This window comes from Phascolarctos cinereus, unplaced genomic scaffold, assembly GCF_003287225.1.
Source record: "Phascolarctos cinereus isolate Bilbo 61053 unplaced genomic scaffold, phaCin_HiC Scaffold_3;HRSCAF=262, whole genome shotgun sequence".
Taxonomy (NCBI): Eukaryota; Metazoa; Chordata; class Mammalia; order Diprotodontia; family Phascolarctidae; genus Phascolarctos; species Phascolarctos cinereus.
The window spans coordinates 137720115-137746781 of record NW_027555736.1 but is presented as its reverse complement, the minus strand read 5'-3'; the positions used below and the strand labels follow the sequence as shown (position 1 = coordinate 137746781).

The following is a 26667-nucleotide window of genomic DNA, read 5'->3' as shown; positions in this document are numbered from 1 at the left end:
ATGTATGGCATAACACATGGTGGGGCTCATGTGTGAAAATGGGGAGGAAAGCCCCTCAAAATGTGATATGACAGTCACATGATCCTTCAGATAATAAATAAGTGGATAGGAATATAGATAGATAGATAGATAGATAGATAGATAGATAGATAGATAGATAGATGATAGCTAAAGTTTTTAAGTGCTACTGTTAATGTTTACTGTGCCAGGCAATGTATTCATTGCTAGGGACACAAATATAAGCAATAAGAAAGAATATCTGCCTTCAAAAACTTACATTTTCAGATTTTTATTTTTTTATTCTAAACTTTATAAAACAAGCATGTTCATAGCAGAGTAGAATAGAAGAAAAAGATCATTGTCCATGAAACTACAAATGTATTATGTACAATTGGCTAACACACTCTAATGGGGAAGACAATACATTAAAAGAAGCTGGAGGTGGGGGTGAGGTATGTCACACAGGACGAGGTGAAAAAATCATCTGGGGAGTTAAGGGCTGGTCCAATTTCAAAATGAATATGGCTGGCATGAGGTAACATATACGTATGGGGAAAAGTAGCATATAGAAAGGATAATTGTTATTTTATTTTGACATATATGTTCATAAAAAGAAGTATATTAGGAGTAATTATGAACTAGGTAAATTGCAAACCAAGTAAACATAAACCAGATTAATGATGAGTCTGCCTGTGTTTGGAGAGCATGTTCTAAACCAATCTGTTAAAAATCTTATTATCCTACTTATCAAAAAACATTTGATAAGGGTCATGGTGCATATGGTGCTATACTCAGCCTTTTACAGTCAACAAATCCAGCATAAATTCAAACCTTTAATAGCTTAGAATTTAAAGTGGATAAAGTGCAGGAGGTATGAGTTATAGAATGATGACACATTAGAGAGCAACCTTGGGTAACCTTTACTTTAGATATCAACTTTGATGTTTTAATAAGTGCTTGCTTAATTGTATTTTGAATTGCAGTGCAATTAATATACAGGGTCTAATAAGACAAGGTGTAGGATGTGAAATATAACTAGAAAGCTAATTACTTATAGCATGTTACTCTCTGTAAAGAATGTAAGTAAGCTCCATTGGAGCTGAATAAAAGAATAAGTTCAGGGAGTGGAATGGGGTGCCTGCACCTGCCTCTACTTAGTCAGAACTGGCTCTGAAAAGGAGATTGAATTTCAGTGCAGCTATAGAAAGAACATTGCAAATGTCAGAGGTAGTGTGTGAGAAGGTGTAGAGTTGTGAATGGAAGGAGTGATATGTTGTCCAGGAGAGGAAGAAAGTAGGACATTTAAAGGAGAACAGTGAAGGTTGGGTGCAGTACCCTCCAATAGTTCACTGGATAGGGATGAAAACAATAGTGCTGTTGTATATGGGGATCTTAAAGTCATTCATTCCACCCTGAAGGACCTACCTTACTTTTGGGAAGACAAGACATGTGTCCTAAAGCAGGACGATCATGAAGAAAGTTTAGACTTATTATCCTTGACCTCAGAAACGTTGCAGTTGTAAAGAGACAAATTTAGATTTAATATTATAAAAGCTTTTCCAACAATTAGATCTGTTCAAAAGTATAATGTTTTATCTTGAGAGGCAATGGGATATCCCTCACTGGAGGCCTTCAAATAGCCATAGAGGACTCTTTGTTGGGACTGCTGTAGAGAAGGTATTTGTCAGACATCTAAGGTCCCTTCCAACTCTGAGATTCTGTGATATGGTCAACATGAGTGTTCAGGAAAAAAAAATGACTTTGGCTATTAGAAAGAAAAGCTGGCTAATGAACAATACATTGAAAAGGGAAACCAATGTAGGGCTGGTTGCTGCAGTCAATTTATGAAACATCAAGTTCGGCAACTATAGTATTTTTGGTTGTTGTTTTACTTTTTTTTTTTCAGAGAGAAAGGAATAGAATCAGCCCTATCACAGTAACTAGTGCATTTTATAAATGGGTCTGGCCTCAGACAAACTGAGACCTGTGAAAGACTTTAATTTAAAAAAGCCAAGGTCACCCACTGCATCCTGGGCTATCACCAGTCATCTTGACCTTTGCCTTGCCACTGGGTTTAGTCTGGAGGAGAGAGTGAGGCTTGTGACTTTGCACAGCTCTGTCTTATATCCAAGTCAGGTGCAAGTCAAGACTTCATCTTTGGTCCTCTTCCAGAACAACAACAGCCTTTTATAATCTACTAAACTTTTACAGTGTGCCTTTTTAAAGGGCCACTCTTTTAATCCTCAAAAATACTGTAATACTTGCCTTTAGACTATGAGCTGAAGTTATGTCTTTCCTTGCCATCTTCAGTACCAAGTACAAGATCCAGACTTGTTTTCAAGTACTTTCTTCTCAGTTAAGGGGCCAGGATGAATAATAGTAGATTTGTACAACTTTAAAAAATAAAGTGATAAGTACTTATGATGTTTTGGTCCATCAAAAACAATCTAGTATAAACCTCTGTTTTAATCATCATTCTAAAATTTGCTTTTTTAAAAAAAGCAATAAGAATTTATCAATTAAAGATCATAAAGATTAAAAGATACCCAAGCAAGGGAGTATGTATAGTAGAGGTAGAGGTGGTAATAAGCTGTTGCCATCATGCAAAGAAGAGATGTTGATCATTCTATCTCCTATCAATGTTGGTATAAACACATATATAGAGACAGATGTATGAAATGCACTGCCATGATATTTGAAATGTATCACATACCTATTTATAATTATTGGGAATAATTCTTAGTGTTAGGCTGGTCTGTGTAGGTTTTCTTTAGAAAGCAAGGAGAGAAAAACATTTCACCAATTTCTAATTTCACTTTTAGATACAGAAGAGGTTTGTTATCAAAGATGCTCAATATTAAAACTTCTCCCCCTGTTCTTGGTGCCTATGTGCAGAGCTGAAAGGGTCTGTTTTTCGAGTTCTAATTCAATTTGATTAACCAGAAGTTTATTAAGTACCTACTATGTGTATGGCACTGTGCTAAAAGGTGGACAAAATAATACAATGAGAAATTTTCATGGAATCACAGAATTTCTGAGTTAGAAGGACCGTCAATAGCCACCTGGTCTAGATCACACCTAGACAATAATCTTCTCTGAAAGATATTACATATGACAAGTTATTACCTAGCCTTTGATTAAAAAATCTCTGGTGAGAGGAAAGTCACTTATTTTGGAGAAAATCCATTCCAATTTTGCTTTGTTGGGAAATGAGGTTTTTTTCCCCTTTCATCATGCCCTAAATTTGCCATTTTGCAAATTCCTCTCATTGCTCGGAGTTCTTCTACTCTCTCTTTCCCAAGTTAAACCTTCCCAGTTTCTTCATTCAACTAATCTCCATGTGGCATGGTTTCTTTACTATCTCAGTTGGCCATCTCTAGACACCCTCAAGCTTAACAGCATCCTTCCTGAAACATGGTGACCAAAAGTGAATATGATATTCCCGATGTCGTCTTCATTTTGATTAAGATTCACTTCCTCCAATGTTGTGTCCCCTCATTAATAACTGGGCAGAAGTCAGTCTCAAATGTCAGTATCCTCAGTCCTAGCTCTCAATTAGTCTACTTGAGGAAATGAGCTGTATGTATCAATGCCAATATGATAGATTGTAAGAAATACAATGAAGGTGTCAAAGTGCTAGGAGAAAATTAAAGAAGGAAAGATGGAAGGAAGGATTTGTTAAGTGCCTGCTAGGCGCCACATGGTAAGTGCTTTACAAAGATCTCATTTGATCCTTGCAACAACCCTGTGAGGTAGGTGCAATTATTTTCTCCATTTTATACTTAAGGGAACTAAGGCAGAGAGGTTATGTGACTTGTTCAGGGTCCTATGGCTAGTAAGTGTCTGAAGTCTAATTTTAATTTGGATCTTTTGACTCCAGGATCAGTGTTCTATGCATTGTGCCGCCTAGTTGAAGAGAGAGTTGACTTTCATCAAGGGATATCCCTAGAGGTTTCATGGAGGAGGTGACAGCTGAGTTAAATCTTGAAGGAAGGGGAATATTTCACTATCGTAGATGAATGGTAATGTAAGCAGGTATAACAAGTATATGCCTTTCTTTCTTTGAACCAAGAACATCTAGATAGAGCATGGGGCCTGGCATCAGGAAGACTTGAATTCAAATCCAGCCTCTGACACTTACTAGCTATGTGACTCTGGGCAAGTCACTTAACCTTTCCCTGCCTCAGTTTCCTCATCTGTAAAATGGGGATAATAATAGCACCTATCTCCCAAAGTTATTGTGAAGGTCAAATGAGATAATAATATCATCCTTAGCATAATACCTGGCAAATAGTAGGTATTAATAAATGCTATCTATTATTATTGGAGTCTGTTTAGCTTTTTTTAAAAAAGAAAGTCCCCAAATCTGAATACAAACTAATAAATTAAGAAGAAAATTTTATTTTGATATTTATCAAGGCATAAACTTCTTACTACATCCCCAGGGTTGTGATACAGCACCCTGACCTGAAGTCAGCAAATTTGATAACATATGAAGTTATACCTGGAATTATATTTCAGAGAACAAAACTCTACGAAAACAATTGGTGAACAACACCATTGGCATCATCTTTGGTTTTGTAATGTTTACTTCAGCGTTTAGAAAAGTGAATGTATTAAGAATAGTAGGATCAACATAGCCAGTAACGTTAGCCTTCCAGTTACATTGCAGTGGTTGGACACGGAGATGATACTGTTTAATAGAATTTAAGCAAATGTTTCTTGAAAATGTTTAGTAAATACTTGTGGAAATACAGAGCTCTGTGCTAGGTGCCAGGTAAGATACAAAGATTAAGTAAAATGGTCTCCACCTTCATGAGATTGAGAGTCTAATAAAAAGATAGGACACATACACAAATAATTATATATTACATAACAAAGTGCTATGAAAATCTTTACTAACAGGAAATTTTTTGGAGGTGACATTTGAGTTAGCCCACAGGAATTCAGTAAGTGAAAAGTGAAGGGAGGGCGTTCCAGGCAGAAGGAATAGTGTGAGTAAAATTAGAGAGCCAGGAAAGAGAGGGATGTGTATGGGAGACTATGAGTAGTTCAGTTTGGCTACAACATAGAGTACATGGCAAAGAGTACCAGGCGATAAGATATCAGATTATGGAGAACCCATAATGCAAGACAAAGTAGGTTTGATTTTATTCAATAGTCAATAAGGAATCATTGCATGGTTTTGAGCAAAGAATTTTAAGTTATTGATGTAGAAGGCAAGAGCTGTAGAAAATCTGATTCTGCCAGATTTTGAGAGGAAAAAGGAAGACCCTATACTTGGAAATCTTAAGATTTAGAGATGGAAGGGAACTTAGATACCACTGAGTACAACCCAAATGAGGAAACTAGGGCCCAAAGAAATTAAGTGACTTGCCCATGACCACACAGATAATAAGGATTAGAGTAGGGATTCAAACCCCACCTTCTGAATTCAGATTTGATGCTATTTCTTATTTACTGGATTTTTGCTGTTACTAGGCAATACCTTTTATTTATTATTAGGTCATGGGGAAATAGTCTGATTTACAAGTATGCCACCGTTGGTTGATAAAGGTGGCAGCGAAACATGAATGTCAAAAACCTACTGCAAGTGGTTTAACAGAACTCTGTGTGGAATAGAAATTGGGACACAACCTTCTTAGGAAGGAATTCTTGTTCGGTTTCTGTTGGACTAAATAACCTGAATTCCCTTCAACTCTGAGATTCTATAATTCTATGTTTATTCACTGGGTTGTTATAAAGAAAGTGCTTTCTTAATCTTAAAGCTTCAAAGGGCTTTATAATGTGAGGAATTATGATGTAAGTGTGAGAAGTAGTAATTGGCATTGCTGTTTCTATCTGTTTGTTACTACCACCACCATCAGGGATCCACCACGTACTGGTTGTATGACTTTGGATACTTGGATCACTTTCAGAGCCTTGGTTTTACTCAACTATAAAATAAGGATAAGAATACTTTCACTACTTACCTTTCACAGGGTTGTTATGTGGAAAATGCTTTGTTAACCCTAAAGCACTAGATAAATGCTAGCTATTATTATCCTTGTTATTATCATTAAGAAGAAGTATAACGATGCCTGGATGTTTAGAAGTTATAGTGAACAGCAATTATGTGTGAAAGATCAACAAAAAAAGCAAACATAGTGTGAATTGAAAAACTAAATCTTTTGGGAGGATCTGCTCAAAAGCTGTTTGCCACATAGATTTTTGTATTGGAACATGTAACATTTACTAAGGATAAAGATAAATTCTTTTGTTTGTGATAAAAATGTAGTACACAATTATAAAATGGGGGCATGGCTAGATGGCTAACAACATGGACAATGTCTAGGAGTTTTAAGGGATTGTAAGCTCAAGTTGAGTCAATATTGTAACATGGTTGACAAAAAATAAGTTAATGCTATTTTACAAAAATATTCAAATGGATCTATGATATCATAAATTTGTTATTGCCTCCCACCAAACTGTTTGCCCACCACCCACGCCTGGTAATCCTGTGTGACTCTTATTCATGTCCTCTTATAAGGTTGGGGGCTGGGGAGGTGAGCAGAGTCTATCTAATGTGCTGGAGGCATTCCTTGATTTTTCCAATGTTGACACGATCCCAGTGGAGCACTCTGGCTATTCACCTGTTAGCTCTTGTCCTTGTCACATGACCTACTTATACATTTCCTTTGATGACATCTTTTACTCCTGTTCTTTTCCTGAGTTCCTCATTAGTTAAATTTTACATCCTGCACACACTCAGTATGTACCCCTCTACTACCTTCTGTGCAATATTCATTTTTTACTATTTGGAGACAGTTGTATTACATGTCTTGCACAGGTAGACTTTTGGTAAGAGACAGATGGACATTTGTTTCCATGGAAACTTAGGATCTTTGGAGGAGCTCTGTAACTTTCCAGTGGCAGCCCAGTCTGCTTCTCCTCAGCTTCAAAATCAGGCACAAGTTATTGTCCATTTTTACTACCTGTCCCGGATACACATGCGCACATACACACACACACACACACACACACACACACACACACACACACACTTGTGGATAGGCTTTATGAATTGTCCATCTAAACTTACGTCATAATCTGTGCAATAAACATTTTCTATCCACTTGGCCTTTCCTGTGTGGATGAGCAGGGCAAACACTTTGACAGCTTACAGATCTCTTCAAAGAATCATAGACTTGTAGTTTGAAGAGACCTTGGAGCTTGGAGGCCAATAAGTCCAATCATTTTGCAAATAAGGAAACTGAGGCAGACAGAATGTTAAGATTCATCCACCATCAGATGAAGCAAGTAAGAATCTCAAGCAAGATTTTGACTTAGGTCTTCCTGACTCCAAACCTAGCACTGTATCTACTATGTCATCTAGTTGACTCTTCCAGGGGCCTCTTTAGTGTCTCAACATTTGAGGCAGCATTTCCAATGTGATCTCCAAATGGAGTATCAGGAGTATCCCTATTCAACTTGGATTTTGGGCTAGTTCTCTTCCATCTCACTGGGAAATACCTTTGGTGAGCAGACATCTTGTTTTCTGCTTCAGTTGATGTTTATCGTCAAAGAGGTTCTTTGTACATGGTAATTTCTGTTGTGTCTTTCATAGATTCTTGAATGATTTTGATATAACAGAGAGATGTATTGTTGGTAAAAAACCCTGTAAGTCAACATTTTCTTCTGCTGAATCTCCTGTTGTTTCATAATCAATAAATAGCACAATGGAATCTGAAATAATTTCTGGACATTTGTGAGATGGTAAAGGTACAGCCGAAGGAAATTATACTAAAGAAGAAACATTACCATCAGTTTTGCAACTGCACCCTAGGGACCATGGGACCTTTCCATCTGACTTACAACTGAAGCCTTCTATTTGTGTTGTCTCTCCCCTTAGAATTCGAGCTGCTTGATAGCACAGACAGTCTTACTTTTCTCTTGTGTCCTCAGCACTTAGCACAATGCTTTGCACATAGTAAGCATTTTATAAAGGGTTCATTCATTCACAATCTAGATAAACTATATCCACACCATTGCTCTCATCTGCTAGTCCTGCTTCCATTTCTATGTGTTGCCCACCAACCTCTTTAATGGTATATTCTGTGGTCAAAAAGTAATTGTGGTGCTGAGAGGCAGATTTCAGTTCAGTATAAGGAAAAAACTTTGTAAGGTATACAGCTCTCTAATGTGAGAATGGGATGCCCATGTGGTGGTAATGAACTCATAATCCCTTGAGGTTAAGTTTGGAGACCATTAAGACACCAGGAAGGAAATATTTTGAGAAACAATCATTCTACACCCTCTTCCCTCCCTCCACCCCCCATTGTACAAATGCATTATTAGCAAAGGAAATGACAAAAGCTTTAGTAATGACCTCTACAAGGTTAGAGTAAGGTTTTATTTCTTTTTCTTTTTGGTCTTGGTGTGGAAACTTCTGCCACCAATATCAATTGACAGCTATTCTTTAGCTTACAACCTTAGGGCTGCTGGGAGTATTGAACAGCTGTCCAGTCACATAGGAAGTATATGTGAGGATGTGAACCGAAGTCTTCCCAACTCCAAAGCCATCTCTTCTTTTTGCTTTGCCACAATTTATTCTTTTACAAAAGCAATTTGTCTTCTTCTCTTTCAATTTCTTTCCTGTCAGCTGCTTATGTTACATAGCATGGTTGGGAAGAAAGACTTTATAATTATTTATCAGAGCAAATAATTTTTTAAAAGTATCTATTGTGATGATCTATGCAATTTGTCATCTTTGCATTCCCAGTACCTCCCACAGTATTGAATTGAACTGAACTTGTAAGAAAAATATGCCCTTTTAGGATCAGTGTAAATGCAGAATGTGACTATTAAAGTAAGAAAATATTAAAAAGAAACAAACTTGCACCTCCGGGAATATTTCTTTTAATATTGTTACCTTGTGGAGCTATAAGTGTGTTTCCACGTTACCTCCATTTCTTAAAAACATTTAACTTCTCTTCAGAGACTGATTTCAGCACCGGTTTGAGACACTTGAGAAAACCAGCCTGTTGAAGTTAATGATTGCCCCACCCCAACAATTTTGCCCTTTTTGTTCACCAACTTTAATCAATAAACAACCCCTAATCCCTCATCTTTTTCAAGAAGTCAAACCCTCTGTTAAGGATGAAGGTTTAGGACTATTGAGGATAGCCAAAAAAGGTACCACAGGTTTCCAAGACTGAAAAGCAGCAGCAGCATTAGATTAGGTGTCTGATCTGCCAAGGGAGCTACTTCAGAGTCAGCACTTACTCGTATATTTAGGCCATGGTTTATTCATAAATTAGTTCTTTTAACTGGTCATGTCTTTTGGGACTTCCCTTACATCTTTACTCTCTACAATGTTCAGAATGGACTTTGAATTAAAGCATGATTTCTGTGGCTAAATTACCTGTTTAGCCCATGAAATCTTGAGAATGGCTTTCTTTTTCAATCCTATACCACTGTGAAAATAAGTGCGCCAGTAGATTTCAATAAGAGCTGGAGCATCATGATTTTTGTTCTAAGCTGCAGTATATAACTTGTTAAAAGTGTTTTTGTTTTTTTGTGGCAGGAGACTAAGTATATAGCAAAGGAAAGAATCTGTTTTCTTTATCAACAAACATGTTTCTTTATATACGATGCAAAGGAAAGAATGTGAATTATTCAAGAATTTTTTCAGACTTAAATACTTCCCTAGCTTGGGGTTTAATAGCATCCTTGCTGATATAGAAGCTTCCATTAGCTGTATTTTTTTTTAAAGCAAGAATACATTTGTATGTCAGCCAAAACTGAGGTTCCTTTGGTCATTGTGGCTATGGTTCCCAGGCCACAAGTCATTGTCACGTAGTGGTATGTTTGCTGTTTTTCTATGCAACTTCATGGTACAAATAGCCTATAGTGAGGCTCAACAATCATAGCATTCTATTCAATAAAATCTGATTTCCTCAACGTTGATTGGAGAGTCTGGGAATGACATGGTTCACTAAGTTCAGTAAGCAACCCTGAACTTTGAGTATTAAACCTATCACAAATTTTATCTACTTGGAAGAGTTTCTTTAAAACTAAGTAGCTGGTGACTTCTGGGCAATAGATTTAGGTTCCTAGTTTAACAGCAATGACCTAGTTAAGTAGTTCCCACACTTCTAAATTTGAGGATTCTTTTTCACCTCCTAAAAATTTCATAGACCTTCATGTCATAATATTTGTGTTTGAATCTTTTATCCACTGCTTTCTACTTGTATGACCTGAGTCCCAGTACCTTCTCACTCTGAGATTTTGTGTTACGATCAGCATGGGTGTTCTGAAAAAAATGACTTTGGCTGTTAGAAAGAAAAGCTGGTTAATGAATAATACACTGAGAAGGGAAACCAGTGTAGGGGTGGTTGCTGCAGTCAATTTATGATACATCAAGTTTAGATACTACAGTATTTTTGGTTGTTTTACTTTTTTTTCTTAGAGAGAAAGGGATAGAGTCAGCTCCATCACAATACCTAGTACCTTTTATGAATGGACCTGGACTCAGACAAGCTGATACCTGGGAAAGACTTTAATTTAGAAAGGCCATGGTCACCCACTGCATCCTGAGCCACCACCAGTCATCTTGATCTTTGCCTTATCCCTGAACTTTGGTGACTGGAGGAGAGAGTGAGGCTGATGACTTTGCCCAGCTCTATCTCACTTATATATCAATTGAAGTACAAGTCAAAACTTCATCCTTGTGATGTCATCAGTCCTCTTTGAGAATGAAGGGTGAAACCCAGCAATAGCACTTCTAGGGCTATATCCCAAAGAGATCATACAAATGGGAAAAGGACCCACATGTACAAAAATATTCATAGCAGCTCTTTTTGTGGTGGCAAAGAATTGGAAATTGAGAGGATGCCCATCAATTGGGGAATGGCTGAGCAAGTTGTGGTATATGAATGTAATGGAATAATACTATTGTGCTATAAGAAATGATGAACAAGCTGAAGAAAAACCTGGAAAGACTTGTATGGTCTGATGCTGAGTGAAATGAGCAGAACCAAGAGAGCATTGTACACAATAACAGCCACGTTATACGATGACTAATATTGATAAACTTAACCCTTCCCAGCAATACAAGGATCTAAGACATCTCCAGAGGCCTCATGATGGAAAATGAAAAGAAAGAACTATGAAAGTTGAATTGCTATTTTTTTCTCTTCTGTTGACTTTTGTTTCCTCTTTCTGATGGTTCCTCCTATTGGTTTTAATTTTTACTTACAACACCACTAATGTGAAAATATGTTTAATAGGAATGTAAATGTATAGCCTATATCAGATTGTGCATCGTCTTGGGGAGGGTGGTAGGGAGGAAGGGAGAGAAAAATTTTAAACTCAAAAGCATATGGAAGTGATTATTGATAAATCAAAATAGATTAATAAAATTTTAAAAAAGAGAGAATGAAGAGTGAACAACAACAACAATGACCTTAGACAAATCACTTTAACTTTTCTGGGCTTTGGTTTCCTTCTGTTTAAAATTAGGTTGGATTAAGTGATCTCTAAAGTATTCTAGGAAGTCTAACTCCTTAATTCCTGAAATAAATTTTGTAAGTCTCTCTTGTGCATAAAGGCTCACCATTGTCACTTATGTGAGACTTTATCTTTTCCCCTAAAGTCTAAATAAGAGGGGAGATAAGGGAATTGGGGAGATCTGAGTCATAGGAGGGTGGATTTTATTCCCTATTTTGTCTCTTGACTGCTGCTAACAGCAACCTTTAGGAAACCTTAAAAGAGCTATATTTTATCTTATTCTAATATCTAACCCATAGTGAGAGGAAGGAATGGTATACTGGATAGAGAACTGACCAAGAAACTAGAAAGATATGGGCACAAGCTCTTCATTTGACACATATGGGCTCTGTTTCCCTGAGAAATTGACTGAACTTCTAAATATTAGTCAGCTTCTTAAAACTGCAAGTTGCATAAAAGATGCAAACTTATAAAAGTAAGAGTTTCCTCTACTAAAGAAACCACGGACTCTTCTCCCTGTCTCTTCCATGATGGGCTAGGTAATGAGGGAAATCATGATTAGAAGCAGTAGGTGGTAGTAGGGAAAGAGAAACAAGCAAGGGAATCTTTGGGGCCAGGAAAGTGTTACTTGGAGACTCATATTTTATATTGAATGAGTGATTGAATGTGTGAATGAATGAATGTGTGAATACATGAATGAAAAAGCATTTCTTAAGCATTCACTACGTGCAACACACTATGCTAAGCACCCAGGTTACAAATAGAATGCCTTCTAGTAATAGAATTCTAGCTTCCCACTGTTTCATACCTATTCTCCTTACAACTTGCCTCCCACCAGCTTCCCTTCTTTCTCTTCTCCTCTCTGCCCCCACCAGAACTTGCTGAAGTCTTAATCCCAAACCACAGAGGGTAAGGCTTTGGAGCTGGGAACCTATAACTTGTCAGGTTGAAAAGGAATAGAGTTTGGGAGTCTCAAATCCCGTTGGTGGATGGGATTATGGAGAGAGATGAGTTCTTATTGTCTAAAGTTATAAATTAGAATGCATCATCCCATTAAAAAATATTGTGACCATTAGTATAGAACTGAATTTTAAAAATGGCCTCTATTGGCTGACCAAAGAACCTAATAATCACATATAACATTATTTTTTTAAAATGCCTTCAGAGTTCCTAGCAAATGCCTTATTAATGTATTTTTGGAACAAAACCCATGTACTAGGGACTAACTGTATCTGTATTGGGATGTAATTTAACCACACAATGCAAAATATGAGTGTGTGTTATGTATGTGCTTCAGTGACAGATGGTTCCAGCATAATTTGGGGAGACAGAAAAACATGCTAGTTATTCCTAATTCACTTGCATAAATGCTTGGTTTAGAGAATCCCCTGTGGTTATGAAATGTCATTTCTGTTTTTCAGTATTTGATTGTTCTATGAACTGCTGCTCACAAATGTTAGGCACAGTCAGGTCATATTTGGCAGTTACCCTTGCCAAGCTCTTGCTGAATGGGGGAAGGGAACTAGCCAACATTCACAACAGTAATTATGTGTTAGTCTTAAATGTTGAAAATGTATTCCATTTCGAGCAAGGTGGATGTCACCTAAGTCAGCTACATAAAAATGGTGTCCAAGAGAAATGGTTGACTACTGACCATTCGTGTTTTCTATTTAGTACTATAATGTGCTATCAATAGGTAAGATTCCTTCTTTCTTTTTTCCCTACAGATGGATGGCTTCTAGTCTGCTCTTGAACCCCACCTCTGCTGAGTGTTGGGCAGCACTTCTACATGATCACATGACTCTTGATATGGACGCAGTCCTGTCAGACTTTGTTCGGTCCACAGGGGCAGAACCAGGTCTGGCAAGAGACCTGCTGGAAGGTGAGTAAGCCTAACTCTCCCTAAAATGTTTGCCACTTGATGGGATCTATGAGTTTTGGTTCAGTTTTTTAAAAAAGGAGAATGTGAAATATAGGGAGATGAGTCAGGGCTTGGAACATCCAATGTTTGTGAGAAAAAGCAAGCAATTAAACTAAATCATTGGGGCTGTCACTTTCAAAAGGACAAAATTGTTATTAGAGAGGATACATGGGAAGATTTCATCCATAGAGGCAAATATTAAACACATATTTGTGCTACCTAAACAATAGCCAATATTTTGTCATTTCAATTCATTTAAGGAAAAGTACTTGATAAATATTTGGTGGCAAGTGTTAACATCATTATTGTCATCAACTTAACTTTAGATATGGCCCCTGTTGACATTCAACACTGGGCCCAAGGCACTAGCTAGGTTTGGCCTTTTATTAATTCTCCCACTACTGGGCAGCTGAATAAGTAGGGGGTGAAATGGATTAATTTTAGACTGCCTTTGTTTAGTGAGAGAAGATATGACACAACAATTAATAAAATGGTTCCATGGGTGACCTTAACTTTTTAGTTTAATTCGAAGTTGGAAAAAAACACTTTGGCCCAAATTCTTCTGTCAAACACCCACACAACTTCCACAGACGTTGGTAGGAATTACTCATGAGTAGCAGCAGATAACGTTCAGCCTGTAGAATTATTTTAGAACAGATATCATTAGCTGTGTAAAAAAAAAAATGAGGGCAGCATGAGGCTGCTGATGGTGTTTGTGTGTGAATGTTTGTTCAGCCATGACTTTTTGGACTAAAAATTGTCATGGACTTCTGTACCTAGTATGTTATTTGGTTTATAATTTTTTTTCTTCTTTTGGAGGGTTGGAAGTATAATAGCATATTAGAATTTAGAAATAAATGACTAGAAAGGAAAATGATTGATCTGAAGTATAGTGGGAAAAGTGCCAGTCGTAGAGTCAGATGGCATGTTTTGAATCATGTATTTAGATACATTATTGGCTGTGTAGTATCAGATATTATTTAACTCTCTCAGAGCCCCACTTTCTTCACCTGTAAAATGGGCACAATAATGCTTGTACTACCTACCTAAGACCATAGAGTTAGAGTGGGAAGGGACTTAGAGGCTATCAAGTCCAAATCTCTCATTTTTTCACATGAAGAAACTGAAACAGAGTGTTTAAATGATTTGCCTAAGGTCACACAGCTAGTAAATGTCTAAGGTAGGATTTGAGTCAAAGTCTTCCTGACTCCAAGTCCAAAAGGTTCCACTCCACTCTTCCACACTACCTCAACAGACTTCTTGTGAGGAAAGTTCTTTCCAAACCTTAAAGTGCTATGTAATGTTGCTGTTGTTATATAAATGAAGTTACTGTTTTTGTTCTATTTTGATTTACTTAATTAAAAATGGCACCTACAAAGACTGTAGTTTTGTAAGCCACAATGATCCCCAAACCTGTTTAGAAAAATAATATATGGGATAAAAGCAACTTAATGTTTCTATGAATCTAATTTTTGAACCTGGCTTAAAATTAAGCCTTATTCAGTATTCTATTTAATTAAGCCTTTGGCTGCATGAAATAGCTACTCAGTTTAACTATGATGTTTCAGTTAATTCATTAAACCAAAAAGAGCCTGTTGGGGCCTCTTTAAGCACCTGGGGGAAAGGGGTAGTAATGAGGAAAATGATAACTAATGAGAATATGGTTAATCTCAGGAATTTAATGGTTAAAAGCCTGCTGCTGAATCCCACTTCCCTGCTGTGGAGGCTCTGTGTCCCTTTGCTAAACTCTTGAGGTGGGGAATCATTGCTGTGGACCTTTTTTGATTTAATCCTTGAATGGCCTCCTAAATATCCCCCATTGTATCTGAAGTGACAGAGTTCAGGGAAATTCTTAGCCAAACAATTTTAAGGGGGCAGAAAGGAAGTGTCTTGATTATGCAGTAGAAGCCTGAGATGATGACTGATGAAGAGACTGAAGGACTTTTTAAATGTACCTCTTAACTCAGCCATTCAACTGAAAGTGTGTTTGGATGAGTCCCTATTAACCCTTTGTTGTTTCAGATCCATTTTTTATTGACTGCATACTAACCAGATTTATAAATGGAGTCAGAGACCAACAAGGCAATAAATAGTACCTTTAATATACACTGTATTGTTAATAAAAGCAATACCTCAGAGGCAAGGTTAGCCACTGTTAATTAATTGCTGTGTTTGGAATTTCAAGCTGATGAGTAGGTATATCTCAGTTTATATAATAAAAAATATTTCTGATAAGTTTGTGTGTAGTTTGAATTTTAATTCATTGAACTTTATTTTAATCCTATACCAGTTCATAGTATTTAAAGAAAACTACCAATGAACACTTTTGTTAAGTGAATGATCATCCCCTAATTTGTTCTTTTTGTAAATCCTAACTTTCATTTAAAAGAGTTAGGGTTATTGTGGGTAAGATGGTGGATTTATCTATTTTTTTAAGTCCTGATTTTCTTCAATCGTTTATTCTCAAAGGGGTTAAGGTGCTTATCTATAGGCTTAGGAGTTTCCAGGTTTTAAGGAAGTAACTGTTCACCCAACAAAAAATAAACTTCCCTTACCAACCTATTGCTAATGTCTGAAATGAATTCATCTGTCCAAATAAACATTTGCTGAGTACCTACTATGTACATTGTTGGCAAAACAAAGAACAAGTCAGTCCTTCTTATAAATTCATAGAGGAAATAAGACATCATGAAAAGATGTGCAAAAAGTGTTATGAGTTCGAAGTTAAAGAATCAAGTGATGAAGTGTTTTTTAGGATAAGATGACTTGAGCATGTTTCCAAGCCAAGCAAAAAAGGACCAATCACAGGGAAAAAGATTGAGAATTCAAGACAGAGGGATAATGCATAAAACAAAGTCCTAGAATTAGGCAGTGGAAGATATATAAAGGTAATGCATATTACCTGATTGTTCCTGCTCTGACTAGGCACTGGTGACAGCAGAATATACTCTTAGTTGTGAGTCTTAGTGGTAACTGGAAGTCAGTTCTCATCAGCAGACCTTAGTAAGTTGGCCTGTCTAGCCTCAGATTCTTCTAGCCTCACACAGACAAGCCAAGACACTCAGGAGTGTTTTCCATTCTCCAGGATCCCAGGGACCAGATGCTTCTTCCTTGGATTTGTTCCCAAAGTATGTACCTGTGGGAAAGGGATCTGACCATCAGATGATGTAGGACTTCATTAATTCACGAGATGATCCATTTCATTATTGGATGGCTCTAATGGTTAGTTGTTTGGTTAAAATCTGCTTCTATAGAGGCAGCTGAGAGGCCCAGTGGATAGAGTGTTGAGATTGGAGTCAGGAAGATCTGAGTTCAAATCTAGCCTTGGATACCCTGGGCAAGTCACTTAACCTCTTTTCCTCCTCAATATCCTCAAAAGTAAAATGGAAATCATAATAGCACCTATGTCCCAGGTTGTTGTAAGGATTAAATGAGATATTTGCATATTGCTTAGCACAGTGCCTGGCATATAGTAGGTACTTAATGAATGCTTTTCTTAAAAATTGCTTTCTTTCTACTCTGGTCCTATAGTAAATCTGATTCCTCCTCCACCTGACTTTCCTTTAAATGTTTTAATTGGATTTTACTTATCCTCTAAATCAGAAGTTCCCAAACTTATTTGGCCTACCACTGCCTTTTTAAAAAAAAAAAATTCTCAGTGCCTTCCTGGAAATCTACTTTCTTTAATCCTTTATTTTTTTAAAATATTTCATCATTTCAAAAAATACAATTTTTAAATGATACATCTTAAATTGAATTATTTATTGTAGATTTGTGGGTTTTTTCCTCCATTGAAATTTTGATGGCACAATATTGTGTCATCTAACCATATAGTATGATATAAACAAGTCATTACATGCACGTATTCCTGTTGATGCATGTTGGACTTCGCCTGCCAACACTTGCTTGTTAAAACCTGTCAGTGGACTTGACCGCTAATCAGTTATAACTTGCATTTTGTGTGTTTATTTGGAAAATAATCTAATCACTATGATTTTAGCTCTGTTACACAACAGATGAAACATGTACAACAGTTTTTCAAAATTCTCTTCTCTTCTTTCCTTATATTTCCACTGCCCCCAACCCCCAATCATTCCAGCAGCCCACCCTGACGGCCATATCACCCACTTTGGGAACCTATGAGGAAACCTTTTCTTCTGTAGGCTACACATACCTAGTTTCTTCAACCAGCCCTTATATAAGATAGTTTCCATGCCTTTTTCATCTTTATCCCCCATTTAGATACATTCAAGGTTCTTTTTCATTATTATTATTATGCTATCTAGAACTGAACGTGACCCTCCAGATTTCATCAACTAATGAGTGTAGGGTCTAGTGGATAACGATCTTTCTAATGCACCCTACCATTGCATTAGTATTTATTTAGCAGCTGTCACACCTTTGGTTCATATTGAATTTGTATTCAACTTTTTTTTTGTCTTGTTTTCTTTTTCTAATGAACTATTAAACCTGCTCCTCTCACCCTGTGCTTGTGCATCTGGGTTTTAAGTGAGTTTTTATTGATATCTTTTATTCTTACATTACTGATACTTCCCAATGTATTCCTCTCCCCCTTGTCTCCCAGAGAGCCATTCCTCATTAAAAAAAAAAAAGAATACAAAAGAAAGGAAAAAATAGTTCAGAAAAACTAATCAAGTCATATTCTAGTTAGTGTTTCACACCTATTGTCCCCTCCCTCTGGAAAAAAAGGGAGGGATGTGCATCCTTGTAGTTCTTCTTTGGGGCTCAACTTGATCATTTTAATTTCATAGCACTCAGTTTTGAATTTTTTTGTTCTTCTTTCCATTCTCATTGTCATACTCATTATGTATATGTGTGCATGGGTCTGCTTACTTCATTCTGCATTAATTCATATGTCTTTCCATGATTCTTTGCATTTATTGTATTCATTGTTTTGTACAACATAGTAACAATCTATTACATTCATGTGTCACAACTTTTTTAGCTGTTCACTAATACAGGCATCTGCTTTGTTTCCCATTCTTTACTGCTACACAAAGTGATGCTATAAGTATTTTGCTTCATACATGACTTTTCTTTTTAAGATTGATCTCATTGGGGTATAATAAAGTGGGATCTCCTGGTCAAAAGAAATACATATTTAATTCAAAAGAATTTAAAGTTTTAATTTAATTGAAGTAATAGCTTCAGTAAAATAACAAGCTATAAAATAAACCCACAAAAATCAACAACATTTCTACATAGTAATAAGAAAATCCAGAAAGGAATAATAGAAAAAGAAGTTTTATTCAAAAATAACTACAAAATGCTTAAAATATCTAGGAGTTAATCTACAAAAGCACACAACATTTGTTTGGGAAAAATTGCAAAAATGCTTCTTAAAGAAATAAAAAAAACAACTCAGAAAACTGAATCTTTAAAGAGTTCTTCTATCTGAGTTGTGCCAAGGTAATAAAAGTGACAAACTAAATTAATTTATAGATTTAGTGCTATTATAATCAAACTACCAAGGGGACGTTTTGAAGAGCTTGACAAAATAACAAAATTTATTTGGAGGAACAAAAAAAATGTAGACTATCAAGGGGGAAAAAAAAGAAGGCATGGATGGGGAAAAGTGCTTCCAGACATCAAGCTGGTAATCACTAAAATTTCTTGGCGTTGTTTTTAAAAAAGGAAAGGAATAGACTAAACAAGGAAGAATAAGAAATAATGGAACTCAATAACTCACAATACAATAAATGCAAAAGCAAATTACCTATGAAAAAAACTACTTGTTTGGCAATAATGATTGGAAAAACCAGAAAGTAATGTAGAAATTAGGTTCAGATAAGCATTTTACAACATATACCATAATAAACTTAAAATGAATATATGGCTTCAATATCAAAGTTCACAGATAAAAAATATTAGAAGAGAACCAGCGTTTTCATAATTATAGCTAGAGAATAAATTCTTTTTAAAGTTATTTATTTATTTTTAGTTTTCAACATTCATTTCCATTGGATTTTGAGTTCTAAATTTTCTTCCCTTCCCTCTCCTCCCCCCTCCCCAAGATGGTGTGCAATCTGACATAGGCTATACATATACATTCATATTAAACATATTTTCACATTAGTCATGTTGTAAAGAAGAATTAGAACCAGTGGGAGAAGCCACAAGAAAGAAGAAATGAGAGAGAGAGAAAGAAAGAGAGGGAGAGAGAGAGGGAGAGAGAGAGAGAGAGAGAGAGAGAGAGAGAGAGAGAGAGACTGAGCAAATAGTATGCTTCAATCTGCATTCAGACTCCGTAGTTCTTTTTCTGGATGTGGATAGCATTTTCCATCATAAATCTTTTGGAGTTGTCTTAGATCATTGCATTTCTAAGAGCAAAGTCTATCAAAATTAGTCATCACACAATGTTGCTGTTACTTTATACAATGTTCTCCTGGTTCTGCTCACTTCACTTAGCATCAGTTCATCTAAGTCTTTTAGGGAATAAATTCTTAACCAAGCAAACAGTCAAGATAACTACCAAAAAAAAGTAATTTTGATTACATGTAATTGAAAATCCTCTGCACAACATCAGTGCGACAAAGATCAGAAGGGAAGCAATAGACTTTAAAAAATCTATATCAAATATTTCTGATGAAGGTTTGATGGCCAAGATATAAATAAGTATATATGACTAAAAGCAGTTTCTCATTCAATAAGTGGTCAGAGGACATAAAAATTTCTCAAAAGGACTGAAACTTAACAGTCATATGAAAGGAGCTTTCAAACCTCTAATAAGAAAAATTCAAATCAAGATAGCAAAGGAGCAAAGATAAAAAAATGTGGAAAGAAAGGCATACTAATGCAGTGCCATGAATTGGTCTAAATGTTATGGAAAGAAATTTGGAATTATTTGAAGAAATTGACTAAAATATCCAGAAATTCTACTGCTAAGCATATATCCCGAAGAGTTCATAAAGAAATAAAAAGGCCTTATATACCAAAATATTTTTAATATCTTATTTATTAAGATTAAATGCCAGTCTTTATATTTGATCTGTTCACTCTGAGGTTTTTTATTGAAATCCATTCTTTTAATGCCTTGATATTTTTTTAAAAAATTTTGATTCTGTCTTCTACTGTATTAGCTATCCTTCCAAGTTTTAGACTTCAGTTTATTAATCAATACTTTTAGGGTTGTTAAACCACTACAAATTCTCCTTACCATTTATCATTTATCCAATACTTCTTAATTGTAGATAGGAACAAAAACTAGTGAACCCTGATACAGCTTCAAGCAGGGGATAGAGTAATATGCAGGTGGTGTTTCCAGGAAATAGCACCTGGGAATCTGGATTCCTTCAAGGATTCTGCAAGTTCCATAAATATAAGGTTGATGGCAGAACTAGTGTTCATACTCTGTTGCTACAGAATAGCCTTAGACATTCCATTCTGCTGCAACAGAGTTTGAGTGTAAGAGAAAGTTACAAGCATTCATTAATTCAAGTGGGCCACTCTAACTGTGGTAGCCTTTGTGGGTCATGCATTCCCTTCTTTTTATATTTCAACTTGCTCTGATTCTTTGCAACATTCCTCAGTTTAAGAGACACGAGGTGGGAGTTGGGGGAGAGGGTATATCTCATGTTGCCAAGTCCTGAAAGAATGACAGTGCTAATACTACTTGGCATGTCCATTTGTTCAAGTAGTATGGAGATCAGGACCAAACAGAAACCCAGAGAATTATTTGATAACAAATATCCCCCAGAATCCATTTTGCTGCTGCATATCTGATGCTTCCAACTGAAGCCTTTCCTTTTCCCATAAAGTTTCTCAACTCCAGAGATCCTGGCTTCTGATTTATTTATGAGGATATTATGAGAGTTGCTGTCAAATGCCTTGTTAAAATCAAAATACATTATGTCTATAGGATACCTCTTATCTACTAATTTAATAAACATTGATAGATTAAGGTTAGATTATTATGACTTGTTCTTAGTGAACCCATATTGGCTTCTGGTGCTCAAGCAATTAGGAAGCCAACTGTTTAATACTTTCTCCTAAAATATTTTTTGAGGATTGACATTGAGTTGAGCAGTCTGCATTTTCTGGAATCTTTTTTCCACTTTTCAAAAGTTGAGGCCATTTACAATCATCAAGAATCATTTCCATTATTCCAAAAATTAGTGATGGTGGTTCTTTGATAATATTTTTCTTATTCTTGGGATATAATTCATCTCACTTAAGAGAGCTAAGTATTACATTACTTTACCTTACCTATGTTAGGCTAAAATTTCTTCCTAATCATCGTATTTTCCTCTGGTTCTTGTAATATTAAAATCTTTCTCCTTCATAGAGAAGATGGAAGTAAAATAGAAGTTGAACAATTAAGTTAATCTAAAATTATACCATCTTCTCCCAAGTAAAAGATTGATATCTTCCTCATTCTTTTTGTTCCAACCATAGCTTAAAGTAAATCTTTTCTAGTCCTGGCCATTTATCCAAGGCTCAGAATATTTAGGACTTTATTTTTCCTGATACTATTCTTACAAGCTTATGCCATACTTTTAATTTGTCTGTGTGAAATAGGCCTATTTCATTCTTTTTGACATGATATTTCATAAACTGAGTTCACAAAAGAGTTATCTGTGCATCACATTTGTTTCTTTAGATAACTCCCTCTTTTCTTACTCTTTGAAATACTTTGTGCTTGTATGGTAAGATTTTTATTTTTTAAAACCTCTCATTCCTTTTCAATCCTAATCCCAAGTAATTTGGATCAATGTTTTATCAATATTTCCTCCATATTTTTTGAAATCTGTTTTCCTAAAATCTGACTATTTTTAGAGTTGACTCTTGGGCTATGTGAACTCTTAAGATGGCATGATCTCTTGATCCCAATATTCTTATTACTTCTATATCACCAACTTACTTGAGTGGCAGAATTAAGTCCTGAATACTAGTTCCCTCATTAATTTTTTTTCTCCAATAAACTAAATGACTATGAATAGATTATTGGAGTTATTTGAAAAGATATTTTCCTTAGGCCAATGTTATAATGATCCTCATTATGTGAATTTCATTCCTTATTCCTTATAAGTCTTAAGCTTAGTCTGATAGGAAGTTGGAGATTGATTTATCAGAAGGGAAGAGATAGGCTCTTGGAGGTGTTTGCTTAAGTTAAGCTAGTCACTGTGGCAAGAGATCAATGAGAAGAATGAACAGAGCCAGTTAACATAGCAACATTGGCCATGGAACATGATAGTAGACAAAATTGATATATCACAGGACCAAAAATAATTCTAATTTAAAAAAAAATAGTAAGATAGAGCCATGTAAGTTCTCTGAACTTGCAGTTATCTCATTTGGATATCATAGTAGTCCATTTTGTCATTTGGCTACCTGGCTAACACTTTTTTCTTCTCAAATGAAAATTCTTGAAAAGACACAGATCAAAAGTTTATTGAGTTGTCAGCAAGGAATGGAATAGAACAGCACAGGGCAGCATGTGGACAATTTGTAAATTTTTATTTTTATACCTGCTACTATAAAGTTCCCACCATTTCTTTACAAGTATCTATATTTGGCTATGATGCTCAGTCATTAAGGGATTTCTTTCAAATGATCTACATCTAAAAATATACTTTATTCAGATAAAAATATCTAGACATGAGGTATCCAACTTGCACTTGGGATGAGTGTATCTAAAAGGACAAAATTTGATGAAATGCTGATCTCAACTACAATTTTTGCTTTGTCTAGTCTTGTTATTTGTGAGAAATTAGGAAATAAATCATACTTTAAAAATTAGGATGGATAGAAATTTACTTTGTTCTGCAGTTTATCTAGAAATTTTATGTGTACTTTAATGATATGCACATTAAGATCTAATAATTTAATATTTTAAATTCTTAAATTATTTGTGACTACAAAAAATCATCTATAGAGCAGTTACTAGAAGAGGATATTAATGTATATATTGGATATAGATTCTCTAAAATCCCCAGAAATAAAAAAAATATCATTTTGAAATGAGCATATGGTTCATTTTCTTGATCAAACAGATATGAGTATGAATCAAGGCTATATTATTTGCCCATATCATTTGTATATAACCTCAGTGCCATTATCATTTCACTTTGGAATGTGTTGGAAGATATTTGTGTAGGGTGAAGAAGTATAGTTCACTTTGATAAATTTTGTTTTATTTAGGATAACATCACATTGGTTTTTTAGTTCTTGTGCAGAAACCAATAGAAATAGAGGAGACAAGGCTGTGAAGCATTAAATCTGATAGTAAAAAATGTCACTGGATTAAAAAAAATACCATCAACCATTTCTGAAGTATTTAACTCACATTTATATTTCAAAATTTCTAGTATTAATATTTTCTTTTGTTTTTACTCAAGAGATAACATTAGACATTACTGAGCAGCTAGGTAGTACTATAGTACTTAGAACACTGGGCCTAGAGTCAGGAAGACCTGAATTCAAATCCTACCTCAGATACTTACTAGGTATATGACCTTTGGGAAGTCCCATTTGTCTGTTACTTTAACTATAAAATGAGAATAATAATAGCACTCACCTCCAAGGGTTGTTGTGAAGATCAAATGAGATGATACTTGTGGAACTCTTAGAACAGTACCAAGCACATAGTAGTCACTATATAGATGCTGCTACCTACTACTACTACTACTACTACTACTCCTACTACTACCACCACCACCACCACGACCACCACCAAAACTACGATTTCAGGCAGTTCAGATAAAAGAATTTTAATATTTGGAGAGGAAGAGAGGAAGTTATCTGACTATATGCTTCAAGTGTTTTGCATTTGGGAGGTAGCCATGTTACAATAAAAGTAATACTATATTTGGAGGCAAAAGACCTGGGTTCCAGTCTCTACTTGGTAACATAATAGGTGTAAGATCTTAGGCAAGTCACATTACCTCTCTGTGCCTCAGTTTACTTATCTGAAAAATGGGGATCATAATAGTTGCTTTGCCCTACCTATATCATTTTGGAAGGGTTAAATGAAATAGCATATCAATTGCTTTGTAAACTATACTATGTAAGTGTCTACTATTATTGTTGTTGTTGCCGCCATCATCATCATCATCATCATCATCATCATCATCATCATCATGTACCCTGCAAAAAAAGAGCTCAGAAGGAATAGTCATAGGATCAGCCTACAAGTGGTTCAGTTATCTTTTTTCTGTGGCCTACTTACAAACCATATACAGTCTTATCAATACAGGTCTCTTCTTAAAACACAATGGTAAAAAACCTAGACAAGAATAACTTACTACTCAAAAAACAATTTAAATGGACACAATAAATAAAAAGATCTACCATTTAGCTAAATAAGTACCATGTCCTTAGAACCAAAATACCCACTATTGAGATAATAGATTTGTTTTGGATAGGGATCTTGGAGGTCATTTAGTTCAGCTCCCTTTTTGAGGAAAGCGAAGCCCAAGGTAGTAAATAGGACATTGGGGGATCTGGAATTAGCACCCAGGTCCTCTGACAGAAGGTCCAGTGTTTTTTCCACGGCACCAATATGTCTCTATTAGCATTTCATCCCTTCAGCTTAAAGTATTGCCATTGTCCTCTACAAGATGACAGATCCATAAACGGCATATAGCATTAACTCATCACCTTCTAAATTTAGTTGAAAATCAGCCCACCATCTTTAGCAGCTGACTGAGAGGCATCCCGGGGTGAAAGAGGGGCAAGTAGTTTCAGGAACATTTGTATGTTGAGGAAACTTGGGTCTTTTTTATTTGTATGTATTCCTATGTTTAGGAAATTCTTGTCTTTTTATTCTTCAGCTGGTACATTTACTACTATTCCTTAGGAGCTGCCTCCATTGGTCGCTACCCAGCCACTGTCAGCAAAACGCAAGTCAGTATTATTGCCCAGATTTGCCATACCCTATAGTAGTAAGAAGAATCATTTCACTGAGCCCATGGAGTTTATAAAGAAGTCAAATAAATAAGAGGAACTTGAAGTTCAAGAAATGCTTACATAATGTCTTTGATAACAGATATTGCCATGACAGAGAGATAACAGCAAGGGCATAATGTGCAAGTGTTAGTCACTAGCAGAAGAGGTAGCCAGTCTCTTCAGTAATACTGTTGGGTTAAGAGCAGCAGAACAGCTGGAAAGACATAAATTGTTCTGCTAAAACTGAGAGTTTATATTTTCAAAAGAACCTTAATAAAATAACTACATTTGCAAGCACAATGGAGTTTAGAAGCTCTGAGTGAACTATATCTTCACAGACAGAAAATGACTGAGTATTGATGTGAGAGTAATTTCCAAATTCTCTGTGTATAGTCAGGTCATTAACTTGTTAGAGTAAAGATAAAAACCAACATCAAATTAAAAGAAAGAATAAAAATGAGAATATGTGGAATAAAATTGAAATTGCTCTAATCTGACCTATTTATGATTTCTTGTTGTTGTTGTTCAGTAGTTTCAGTCATGTTGGAATCTGTGACCCCATTTGGGGTTTTCTTGGCAAAGATTCTGGAGTAGTTTGCCATTTCCTTCTTTAACTCATTTTACAGATGAGGAAACTGAGGTAAACAGGGTTAAGTGACTTGGTCAGAGTCCCATAGCTAGTAAATATCTGAGGGAGGATTTGAACTCAGGTCTTCCCGACTCTAATACTCTATCCATTGTGCCACCTAGCTGCCCCCCATTTATAATAACTGGTATTAACTAATAACAAACATAATTAATAATAAAGAAAACAGAGAGACCTGTTCTCACCAAAAGTGCTTGCTGCTGTCATGGAGAATGTCCAGTACAGAATCCAAATAGAAGAATTCCTTTAGATTGTGAGAACTTCCAGAGGCTCCTTTTTGTAGGTGCTGTTCTGTAAATTTCATCAAGTCCTGGAATATATTCCTATACCTCTTAAATGAGATTTATAATTTATTTTATTTAATTAATTAATTAAATTTAATTTACTCCTCTATATTCCTTAACCTCATCTCAAGATAGTCTGAGTGGGCTGTTGTATTTCTAACAAGGAACTGAACACCAAAAGGATATAAAAGGTATCACCAGAGAGATATACAGCAAGAAGAATGGGTGGCCACTCATAGCAAGAGCAGAAGATAATAGGTAGATAGCCCATGCATTCCATTGGTAGCCACATAATGAATGTCAAGCCATCTAGAGAAAGCTCTCCCACTTTGGGGAAGAATTTTATGACAACATTGGACAACAGTTGCACCAGATGAGAAGTCATTGATGGAGTATTATGTACACTATTGGATGGCATA

General features: G+C 35.7%; 1 protein-coding gene across 4 annotated transcripts in view; it reads left to right on the top strand.

Annotated features, from left to right (window-relative positions):
• The window catches only part of OTUD7A (OTU deubiquitinase 7A), a 412217-nt gene that overhangs the window by 237353 nt on the left and 148197 nt on the right, over positions 1-26667 (top strand). For all 4 annotated transcript variants that reach the window (XM_020968629.2, XM_020968633.2, XM_020968631.2 and 1 more), the window contains one exon: positions 13218-13372. In XM_020968629.2, coding sequence (XP_020824288.1) covers positions 13222-13372 — 151 coding nt within the window. In that variant the 5' untranslated portion in view covers positions 13218-13221. The remainder of the gene's footprint in view (positions 1-13217; positions 13373-26667) is intronic.